The sequence below is a fragment of the Agelaius phoeniceus genome, chromosome 13, assembly GCF_051311805.1.
Source record: "Agelaius phoeniceus isolate bAgePho1 chromosome 13, bAgePho1.hap1, whole genome shotgun sequence".
NCBI classification, from domain to species: domain Eukaryota; kingdom Metazoa; phylum Chordata; class Aves; order Passeriformes; family Icteridae; genus Agelaius; species Agelaius phoeniceus.
In genome coordinates, this window is record NC_135277.1 from 12,787,638 (window position 1) to 12,800,163 (window position 12,526).

At 35.6% G+C, this 12,526-nt stretch overlaps 1 protein-coding gene across 2 annotated transcripts in view; it reads left to right on the plus strand.

Annotated features, from left to right (window-relative positions):
* Nucleotides 1–12,526, plus strand: part of UNC13C (unc-13 homolog C) — a 169,243-nt gene that overhangs the window by 95,429 nt on the left and 61,288 nt on the right. For both annotated transcript variants that reach the window (XM_077185387.1, XM_054642193.2), the window contains 4 exons: nucleotides 4,556–4,706; nucleotides 7,066–7,134; nucleotides 8,412–8,501; nucleotides 9,292–9,420. In XM_077185387.1, the coding sequence (XP_077041502.1) occupies nucleotides 4,556–4,706; nucleotides 7,066–7,134; nucleotides 8,412–8,501; nucleotides 9,292–9,420 (439 nt within the window). The remainder of the gene's footprint in view (nucleotides 1–4,555; nucleotides 4,707–7,065; nucleotides 7,135–8,411; nucleotides 8,502–9,291; nucleotides 9,421–12,526) is intronic.

A 12,526-nucleotide genomic window follows, 5' to 3' on the forward strand; every position in this document is an offset into this window, starting at 1 on the left:
CTCATGTAATACTTGGAGAAAAATATATATTCATATCCGTTGTTTTGCTGAATCATCTGCAGACGCATCTCAGAGCATTCAGACTTCGGGAAGAAGAGTAGTGAAGACACTAAGTCTATTTGTCATGAGGAATTTTCTTTTGGACTATTATCTCCTGGTTTTATTCTTTTTATGAGATTACCTTTTTCTTCTGGAACAATTTTAGTGGCTGGAAGAAAATGTACAGCTTCTTGATTTGGAAAATAGAATTATCAGATTGCATTTTGTAACAAAGATCTCCTACTTAAACAAAAGCAATTTTCTACTATACAACAGAGAGAGAATTTGAATGTAATCACTTTGCCCAGAGGAATATTGTGTAAGAATTTTTTGCTTGAGAATCTAGTTGCAGAATACTTCTACTGCATGTCTCATGGTAACATTGGAAATTAAAATGTTTGTGTTTGTAAATGCAAAACTGATTAAGCTTTAATACCCCGGGATCCAGACCCCAGAGAGCATCTGCATTTTATCAGGCTACGTGAGCTTTAGGATGCTGAATTCATATTTGTTTTAAAGTTAGCTATTATAAAAAGTTCCAGTGCCACTAAATGATAGTCAGTCTTGACCCTTTTAAGTCTAGATAGATGCCATATGCTGGAGTAGGAACATATGCCTTTCTGCATTTCTACACAACATAAACCTGATTAAGCTTCTCTAAAGTACCCCTGTCTAAACTGATTTGGCATCCTGTTCCACTACAGCAATAAACAATCCCACTTGTCTATTATTTCTGGTTCATTATAGTGGCTTTAAAATCTATGATCTCTTAATAAACCCTGAAGATTTCCTTCTGATTCTCAGTAGTTATAGCTATCTTCTCCTTTAGAGCACAGAAATAATATTTCAAAAATTTAGTCTTGATTTTCTAAACACAGTGAATATACTCATACTGAAATGTGGGAATCAGACCAGGAGATACCACACAGGTTACCTGTCTGCTCTAATCATTGTCCCTACTTAGACCTTTCTCACCAAATTAGAAAGATAATGAATTCAGGTGTGGTTGCACCTCTTGCTGGAGATAGGAACATCTCCACATTTTTATGAGATAAATGTAGACACTTTTCCCCAAAGATGCTGACTTAGATGGAGTGTTTTACTCTCAAGATATGGATTACGAGTGTACAGTTCCTGAGGAAGAAAATCTGCTTTAAGGTACAAATGTGGAATTCATGTGAATAGAAAAACAGCCATTGACCCAAAGTAAAATACAACAAAAAGACTGATTCTGTTGCAGTAATTGCAGCTCTTTGAAGTCTTGACTATATAAGTTACATAATCCACTCTTCTTTTTTATGACTATTTTATACTGCCATTCCTCATGGAGTCTGTTCTAGGAAAAGAAAAGCAAGACCATTACAGTCATTCTTACATAGTTCAGATGAGAATATTTTTTGGTTTTTTGATGGGTAACAGCCAGACAGACACTGTTAGCCACACAACTGGTATGTGTAACTCCCAGAAGTGCAAGCAAGGATGTGTGAGACAGTAGGGAAGAAAACAAATATCACAAAAAGCAGGAAGAAAAAGTAGAAAAACAGCACAGTGATCCAGCTGCCCTTTATTTTGATGACTGTGGTGACTGATGTCAGTTTATGCTGTAAATTCAATGTCTAGAAGGAATCAAACTGAAATTTTATTTACCTACATATATTAAGCCACACTCTGCAGTGAGGAAAAAGTAACTTTTTTCCTGTCATTCATCTTTCAACTTAATTTACTTTTCTCTAGAAGGCAAAAATCTGAGCACGTATTGCAACAGTGTTTGACTGGACGCTGAAATTACACATAATATCAGCAGCTTGAATTTACTGTGTAATAGAGTCAAGTGCAATAAAAGCTCTATTAAGATCTTTACTTCTTACTGGCAAGAGTCACCACAGGTAGAAACTAATGATTCTCAATCACAACATAGCTCTCATTCCAGCAGGTTAATGGGCACTAACTATGTCATCTTGTTCTCCTGCTAGTTTTCAATTAATGTGGCAGCATTACAGAAAGCACACAAATCGCCCATTAAACTAATTTTTTATTGATAGCATTTGCTTGCTGATGAGTACAGCACATCAATTAGACTCCTTTCTTTGCTAATTCATGCTAACAGAAGTATTGGAAAAATCCCAGGCACTGTCTATTGGTCAGAAAATTGCATAGTAAGAAAGTTGGAGCAAGCAGGCCTGGTTTCAGCTTATGCAGTGCAGCCTTGCTCTAAAATGTGTGAGTTCTAGCAGTGGTTCCTATGACTTTATGTGCCCACTAGAAATTGTTCATAACTGATGCTACTGGCTACTGTTTTCAAAGCCTAGCAAAAACAAGGATAGGTGTTTACTTTGATTTATTCATTTTAGCAAGCAGAAGGAATCCAGGTATCTCACAGGTAGCTGATAACCTGAGTTATCAGCACTCTGAGTCATGACCCATATTGTGTACTTAATAGGTCCTGTGAACATTAGAGATTTTAATTAAATGATGGAGAGAAACAGAAATCTGGCACACATGCTTTATCATAATTTTCACTAAGCACATTACAGGTGAAACAGTGCAGTGATACAATAAGGACATAAATTACAGCAATTGCTTTAAATTTTCCTTGTGAAAAATTGGTACAATTAGAGTCTATTGTTAATATAAGAATTCAGTACAGGTAGCTCATTGTGAAATGCTTATGGGAACCTTCAGAAGACACCCTAAAATTTTGACCCAGACAATATTTCCATAGTCTGTTATGTTCCCTGAAGGCAATTGAGACAATCTCAGTGATTTTTTTTTGCTGCTGACTGCTCCTTTTGCCTGCCTCCTCCCTCAGCAGAGCATGTGTTACAGGTATGACTCTAAGGCCAGTAGGGTTATTAGTGCCTTTTTATCTCCAGATTGATGTTACTCATGCACTAAGGACTTTTAAGTCCACTAAAAGACTTTTGGAAAATAAAGGTCATCAATATTAAAAGTATTAATTATTTTGTCAAGTTTTTGATAATTGCTTCTGATTATCCCTACCTATATTTCCCAAATTCACTCACAGATAAGGAGATATTTCTATTAGCTTTAAAGGTTGCCTTTATTGGTGAGAACCACCTGACATCACTATTGTATTTTATTAAAAAGAAAAGTATTATTCTTCTACTTGACAGAGACATGTGACATATGTTTTGAAAGATTTTTCTGAGGGGTAGAGACCTGTGTTTTCCTTTTGTTGAATTCACATTTCAGTCTTCAAAAGCACTTCTTGAAATTACTGGCTATGAATTAAAGTTTTGGTAACACCATTCCATGAGCACATAGCTGGGAACGCTGGGCTCTAGTCCTGGTTGGTTTCTGTGTAATTTTGAGCCGTTTCTCTCAGTTATGTAAAATGCAGATAATGGCACTTAATAATTGCTCCTACAGGAAAACAGTCTTGAATAATGCCTTGAAAGATGATTTGGGCAGTGACAATAGTTAAGGGCATTTGGCTTAAGTTCAGCAGGAAAGTTGCATTGTACCTTGTGTTAATTTTTTTCTTGGAAGGGCATTAGTGCCCAGGTGGTTCAGGCCCAGCACACTGCTCTGCCTTATGCTCCTGAGGAGGAACAGGAAAGAGGAGCCAGAGACTCCAGCTAAGATGAGCATGTGGCCAGATCAGGACCTTCAGTCATACAGACCCTGATTGGAATTTCTTAATCCTCTTCTGTTTGTACACCCATTTTTACCACCATCTTTTCCTAATCTCCTTCATTCTCTTTCCTATTTGTGTACATTTATTCTTTATCCCTCTCTCTCTCCCTGTCCTGCCTAATTATAGATCTTGAAATTAGGAATTTATGTTTAAAATTACAATGTTCACTCTCCTCATGTGTCAGATCTCTCATTCATTTGTACCTCTCAGGTTTTGTTGTGTTATAAGCCCTTTGTATGCTTCCAGCAGGCATCTCCTGTTTCATTAAACAAGTAAACGGTGCTGCTACATTGCACCTCTGGTTTTGGCTGCTTTGTGTTTAACAGAATAATTACCTAAATTTTACTGCCCTGGATCAAAGTGGAAGAGTTTCAGTTATGGCCTAATTCAAATCAAGATGAACCCAGAAGCTGCTTGAAGCACCTTTCATTAATAATGGAGGGTGAAATAAAAGCCACACTAAAATTCTGGTTTGAGTCTTTTAGTTGACAACAATTAAATCTTTTTATACTATGGATCTCTGTGACTTTCCATGATGATGAGTTAGTTTTCTTTTTTCAGTTTTCTTTAATAATTAATGTTTTGTTTAATAGCAATTAAAATCATTAAGTCATGTTTTTGTGTTTAGGATTAACAGAGTAAGAACTGAATGCGAATCTAATGTGGCCAGTTTGAAAATATCAGTGTGCAACAAGTGGCAACTCTATCAAACATGTCTGGATTTTCCTCATATACATCTGTACAATTTTCCACGAGGTAGCCTGAAAGTTACATAATTAGAGTTAGAAAGAAATTATAATGGGAGAAGAAGCAGATTCCATGCCATATTTAATAACTGTTGGTTTGTTTGAATTTCAGGCACTTTTCCTGTCTCTCTTCTAAATACATGTGCCCTGGTGTTCCAGCAGTTATGAGTACATTGTTGGCCAATATAAATGCTTTTTATGCTCACACAACAGCAGCAACTAATGTATCTGCCTCGGACCGCTTTGCTGCTACTAACTTTGGGGTAAGTGCATTTTCTTTAATAGAGTTCTGGTCCTTTTCTTTTTTTTCCTAGTATATTCCATATTAACTTCTACATTGATATTTTTTAATTGCTCATTTTAAAGAGTAAATGTTGCTGTTAGCTTTTGAAAATTTTACCCTGAGTCTTTAAAATCAATCATCTGTAAAAGCCAGAGAAGATGCTGCTCAGCTCCTTGTGAGGCATAGAGGGTAGAAAGCACTGGCACACATTCACAGCACTAAAATCTCTAACAAACAGGTTTTGGTTTTATTGCAGTGGGCCTTGCAAACTGGTAGCTGCAGTAGACTAAGTATTGGATGCAATTCCTTTCTTGGTCTGTGTCATCAGTGAACTCATGTTAACCTAATGGATGTAGCCATAAATGCTGCTCTTCTCACAAAGATCCATAATAATAGACTCTCTCTGATTTTTGCTGAAATTTTTGCTGGTGAATTGTACAAGTCCTGGATTTAGGTATCAGGAATTTTAGGAGGAATGGTAGCATTTCAGGATGTGGTAATACTTTTGTTACTGCTAAATTTTCTTCTGTGGATAATTATCTCACAGCATGGACTTCCTAGTCTTTGAACATGATAATAAATAAAGATCCATTCTGATTTCTTCACCAACTCTTAGAGGAATTGAGAGCAGTAAGGCAGAGCAATAATTCAAAGAGATTGCCGTCATAGCTCTGGTATTACACATGATACAGAGGGTATAATCTTATGCTGAAAAATGTGTTTATTCTTTCCTCTTTTTTCTTTTTTTAGTAAAGTTTTTATTTGTAAGGTTGATATCAAACATGTATTTGATGTAATATTTTCATAAAATACCATTTATTGACATGAAATAAAATATTAATAATAATTAAAATTTATTAAATACACATTAAAATTTCAAAATCAAAATTTTATTTGAAGTAGTGTTAGAGGCACTAGTACTCTTCTCCAGTATTAGAATAATAGAGGAATTATTAATTTCAGATTTTCAAGATAAAATTATGAAATTATACATTTGGATGTGCAAACCAAGAATTACTTAATATCTTTGTTGAAACAAGTCTTCTCTTTCAATGTTTAAGCTTTATTAAACCTTTGAATTCGATGCAACTTTTGAAATTTAGAATGGTTTTGCTGGATTTTTATCCTTTTTTCCCATTTCACTAATGATCAGAACTACTTTTGTCCTCAGACTGGTCAGAGATTAAGTCCTTTCTCTGATGGTAATGCCAGTTTGCCTCTGACAGAATTCCAGTCCAATTCATAGTTCAACAGATGGATGGAAAAAGAGTAGTAGGCATCACTAAAAGAGATTTGGAGCTCTTTTTCAAACAATTGACTTATAGGCAAAATATGAGATTATTCTTCTCTCCTGGGTCAAAAGGCATTTGTTAGTGAATAGCTGCACATCATTCATCAAAAAGAACATCTCAAATTCAAGTCCTCAGGCTACAGCTGGGAATGATTTGGCTGACTGAATATTTCAGTAGAGCTTTATAACATGACAAAAAAATTCTATTTTGATTGATCCCTTAAGGGAACTGTGCCAAATTAGTGGGGTTTGGTGTAGGTTAGAACTCCAGTGATGAGAGACCGTGCACAGACTCTATTTTCAAATTCCTGATCATCACATTTGTATTGTACAGATACAATCAGTGCACTCTGAGAGCTATCAGCTCCTGCTTCTTCCAGAAGTCTGCTGCTTTCACATAGGCTCAGATTTCACAGCTCTGTGCAGTAGACTATGGAATATGTTCTAACATGGTAATTAGAAACTCATTAGTATTACTTGAGAATGGCACAACTCAGCTGGAAATCTCACAGCAAAATACTTTCACTGCTCCTTCATCTATCAAGATAACAAGTTAATCTTCACATTTGAAAGGAAAAAATATAATTTCATTGTATTAGTATTACTTACTTTATTCCTACAAAAGTCACTGTTTCAGAAGTATAATTTTCAATCATACTTTTCCACCAAATTCTGTAGTAAATGAGCATCATTTCTTACTTATTAAAGGAAGGGAGAGGTGCTTTCTTCAAGAGTTTAATCAGTTGCAAGGCAAATATAAGACAGGAAGATGTTGCATTGCAAAATCTTTGTGACCTCCCTAATGTATTGCACAGCTGCACAGTGTTTAATGCATACCAGGTATACAACATTGAAAGGGAAAATAAAGTGAATGAAGCGCATCACCTGGCCTTGAAACACAGGTGTTTCAAACCATTGCTTGTGTATGAAATAATGGAAAACAAATTATTTTCAAATAAGTTAAGAGTGGAAAGAAGCTTTCTAAAACCCCAACAATTACAGGAACCTGCAAATTCTAGTGCAACATGTTCTTCTTTTCTTTTTACAGAGAGAAAAGTTCATAAAGCTGCTGGATCAATTGCACAATTCTCTGAGGATTGATTTATCTAAATACAGGGTATGTGCAACATTTTCTATTTGAGTCAACATGAGACCCCCAAATCCTTTGCAACAAAAAGTTACAGAATTTAAGCTGTTTAACACCAATATTATTCCAATTCGACAAAAAGAAAAAACTTAGTATTTTCTTTCCAAAAGCTAAGAACGGGTCAAGGGGTTATCATATATTCAAGAAAGAGTAGTATTCAACAACATTGATTAAATTGGTCTATAACTAGTCTTAAGTTGATTAAGTTAATTGATCTGGGAATTACCTTCACTGACTCAGGTAGTGCAAAGTGCAGATACTGCTGTATTTCTGGGAGCCTGACATCTTAGCAACAACTTGCATGCTAAGATCCAGGAAATGTTGAAAGAGTCTTGTCTCCTTGTTTTTCTATTTGCTAGGAATTAGTTTCATTTCTGCCTCATGGAATCTCCTTCCACTGAGCTGTGCTCCAAAGCCAGCCTTTCAGGAAAGCAGACCCTGGGTACCTGGCAGTTACCATTTGGTTCTGAACTCCCTCTCATTCTCCAGTCCACTGGATCATTAAACTTTTGGACAATACCTAAGTTAGGGCTTCATCACATGTGGCTCTCCTTTCAGCTTCTAGGACTGGCAGCCTCCAGGTCAAGGATTTGTCTGTTCATGTGGCCTGCTCTCCAAAACTGGAGGAGAAGGGGAATATTTAAAAGAGCCCTAAGGCATTAGAGAGAATGGAAATTGCACATACTTAGTTTTTAAGACTATATCCTTCATGAAGGAGATATGTTCATGCTAAGATCATTTCATTTTGAAGAATGCTGTCCAGACAGTATTGTAGCATGAGGCTGATATTTCATTAGTAGGAAGTAGGAAGTTATTTAAATAACACTACTTCACATCACTCTGTTAACCCAGAGATCGTAGCAAAAATTATATTATTTCTACATTAAGATTACTACTGCATTTATGCCTACAAATTATGTTTGTGCCATGTAAAACCCATGAATTATTTTCATTAGCAGCAGTTCCCAGACTTCTTGTAACATTTTTTATTCTGTCCATGTTTTGGAAATATCACAATATTTTGAATTATTCATATCACAAGTGCAGGAGAATTATCAAAGGTGTTCCTACTCATGTCCAAGGGATGCTCATCATTAACTACCTCACAGGCAGAATTTGGGTAACATGAATATCTCTAATCCTTTCAAGCAGCACTTTATGTTTTCTTTGAGGGTTTTTAACTAGATGTTCAAGGATTTTACCTGTAGCTCGAACTTTGCATGATTCCTCTTTCCCTGATTCACCAGGATAATTTTCCTGCCAGCAATTCTGAAAGACTCCAGGATCTGAAATCAACTGTGGATCTGCTTACCAGCATTACTTTTTTTCGCATGAAGGTATTGTCCTTTATTTGCACAAATAAATTTCCTGACAGAAACAAAAAAATTACCTTTTTAATTAGTTTAAGTCAAGTCACATAAAGCTTACTTAGCTGAACTCCTTAGGAATCATATGTTTTCTACTGATATAACAAAATCACAAGCCAAACAGCAAAATAGATCTGATAACTATTTGCCTTGGTCTCTCCAAAGGTTGAGATCTAAGTGGTCAAGCATGGAAATATTTTTGGAATGGAATGGTACACACTAATATTACTGAATGAAAAAATAAAAACACAAAGCAACATTTAGCATGTGATTCCATTGCATTAGGCAGCTACATGAAGAGAATTAAAATAATCCATTAAGTTAAAGTTTGAACTAATGTATCCTGAAATGGAGTAAAAAGATGAACCCTTTGCTTTAAATAAATAACTGCTATTTGGCTTGATATTGTAATTCAAAGGAAACCACATATTATACAGTTTAATTATTTCCTAAATAATAAAAAAACTGATAAAATGTAAAACCTACGATTTAAAGATGTAAACTCTTGGGCACACATGCCTCTTTCATCATGTAAGTATTTAATTTAAATCAAACTTAGTGATAAAATCTGATTGCATGTGTTTTAATATATCTGTGAACTAAATCAACCTTAATTCAACACAATCTTATTTATTTTTATCATTGCTTTTTTTGAACACTTTTCATCCTGTATAATAGAGCTCCATTCAACACTTATATATGTATATATTTGTGTTCAATCTAATTCTGACATTCTCCCATTTATGAAATATTTAATTAGGTCCTGGAATTGCAGAGCCCCCCTCGAGCCAGTACTGTGGTGAAAGACTGTGTAAAAGCCTGCCTGGATTCAACTTACAAATACATTTTTGACAATTGCTATGATCTCTACTCCCAGTTAGTGGATCAGGTAAGGTCAAATGAACTTGTTCTGTGCTATTGCTCAGTCATTATTGTTAGTTTGCCTTTAGTAAATAGAAAGTCTTCTGGTGCTCCTTCATATCAAAGCACTCAGATGTTCACTTTATTTATGCATGGAGGAGCAACATACCATAAATACACCCACAGACAGCTATGAACTCTAAAATGCTTAACATGATTTTCAAAATGGACACATTACCTCATAATGTAGTCATCAAGTTGGACACAACTGTGAAATTATCCAGTGGTTTTGGGGAAGATGACATTTGATCAATTACTGTTCATTTATGATCTGTAACAGGAAAACAGTTATTTAAAATCTAACATTTCCCTTCCGTAGCTTTCAAAAAAAAATTTTAATTTGCTGAAAATGGTACAGTCCTTCCAGCCTTATATTTTAGTACCTATGATGCATACTTGGATTCAAGCTTTAGTAACTGCTTTAAGAAAGCAGAGGATTTCTCAATGTTAGTCTGTCAGGTTGAGCTATCAGTGCAAAATAATTATAGCATTTGTTGTGTTCCAAATGTCATGCAAAATCCTTGAGAATACTCTTTATTTCTTAATGTTTATGTTCTTTATGTTAATGTTCTATTTATTTCTTAATGTAATATTCTATAAGTAATGTTAGAATGAATTACTGTCTTAAAGGAGCATCACTTCTTTGTCATATTACCACCTGTACCTTGTATTTGCTTTCTGGATGGTACCCTGAAAAGATAGTAGTTCTGTGACTGTTCCAGCCTTGAACAGAATTAACTAACTTCTTTGGCAAATGCACTTTTTTTTGTGTGTGTATAATTAATAGGAACACTCATACTAATGATATAAGACTTCAAATGAAATTTATTTGAATTTATTTATTTATTTAAGTGAAAGATATTTCACTTAAATCCAGAATATGAATTCCTGTGTTTTAGGAAAGATGATATTTGCTTTTCAACATTTCTGAAATGAGAATTTATTTTCCCACGTTGGATTCCTTTTCCTGAGAAAACTTAACCATAGCTTTGAATCTAATAAATTCTCACCAGCACCAATAAGCACTCCACACTTAGTGCTGATGTGTGTTTATCCTACAACAGATTATATTGTAAGCTGAGTAGGAGTATAAATTAGTGGAAGGAGCAGCTTCAGGCATCACATGTATTTACGTCATAAACTGTTCTGTTTTCTCACTAACATTTACTCTGCAGCAATTTGATCTTGTCTGGTAAATATAAAAAAAGTGCTGCTAGACTGGGTATTACATAAGCCTGCAGTTTATCAGTAGATTCTAGTCCTCAGTAAACAGCTAAAAGTGATGGAGTCTTACCTCTGCAAAGCATTGTGACAACTGCAAAAGCTTCTCTGTACTCAGAAAATTCACAACTTTTTTATGTGAATCCATACAGTCATTTAGCCTGTCCATTTTAAAATATGGTTTAAAAGTACAGAGATATTACAGCTTTTCTGCTTGGTAGAGAATGTAAAACTTGCTTAAGTAAGGGTTCTCTCCGTCAAATTATATTTGAGGCAAAACAGGCAATGTTGTTATTATATTTTTCTCTTACACAACTCTATTTAATGGTAGAGAAATAAGAAATCCTGAAATAAATTTTAAAAATCCACAAGTATTCACTCTGTTGGAAAACTGAGTTAACTGCATTTCACTGTATTTCTGCACCTCTTGAGTTCTGGTTCACAAGATTTCCAGCAGGAGCAGTTTTATATGGAAATTTTAATCAGACAATTTTCTGTACAGTTACAATCACAAAGCAGTGCAAGAAACTTTAGTGAAGAAGTGTAAAATGCAAAATTTAGAATAAATAGCTTGCATTCAAAATAATTTATTTCTAACAGTAAATCACATTAAAAAAAATTCAAGCAACAGTCGCATATAATCTTTATGCCAGACAGTAAAACTTTCTTTCCCAGAAGGTGGGAGACAATTCTGAGAAATATAACTGATCTAACTTTAATAGAGAGATAAGTAAAATTAATTCAAAAGACTACCTGAATTCTGCATCAGCTCTTGAGTTGCACAAGGAGACTTTGTTCAGCATGATCCTCTTATGGTTTCCTATCAGTATATCCAAAAGTGCATTTTGTTTTAGGAACACTTGAATATGCAGCTTGTTTGAACTTATAGCTCTGGAGGCCTTCCAATGAATCCAAGTGACTGGTTTGTGGTACCACTGTTATAATAATGAAGCAGTAATCAGTATTGTAATTAACATTTCATTAGCATTGTGTCCCTTAGATTAGACCAGATTCCACCGTTAAGCCTTCCTCAGTACCCTTCCCTTATCTCTGCTCTCTCCCCATCAGGTGAGGTCCCCTCCTCTCAGAGGGAGGGAGCTCATCCTAGCGTGGCTCTGCACACAGGAAGTTCATGTTTTAGCTGCACAGCTGAGCTCTGAGCTGTGGGACTGAGAACTGAGCCCCAAAGCCACAAGGAATGGTTCTTATATAGGCCAGCACCTGCTCTCACTCAGGGGAAGGACTGGCAGATGTTGTCCTGCTGAGGCCCTGCACGCTCAGGGTGTATCTGTGTGTAACTCATGGTAACCACCTTCTGCAATTGCTTTTGGCTGCAGCCTACAATTCTCAGAGATGCCTGCCACAGTATTTCGAGAAAATACGGTCTGATTGTGCAGGATTGTTTAATTTTGGGGTGAAAATAGAGCAATGACTGTTAAAATTGAGGGGCTTGAACTGGAGTTTTTGGATATTTGCCACTGTGAACACAAAAATTAAATCACAAAATATGCTCAGCAGCTCAAATTCCTCTTTTTATTACTCTCTACCTTTGTGTCAGACAGGCAATCACCATTAAAAAGCTAATGTCTTGCAGCAAAATAACACCCCTGAGGATATTTCCTGGGGTGAAGCATTGCAAATGCTAACAGCATGCAAAAATGTCATACTACGGTTCCACACCAGAATACAAAGAACAGCTGATGGCAAAACACCAATGACTACCAGAGGCAGTAAAACATGATAGCTTGACAGTCTTACTGCCATGTATATTGCTATCCTCATTATTGGAGACAAAGCCCTCTGATGAAGGACTGTCTAGCTCCTTATGCAGCACATGCAGTATTTTCTCTTTT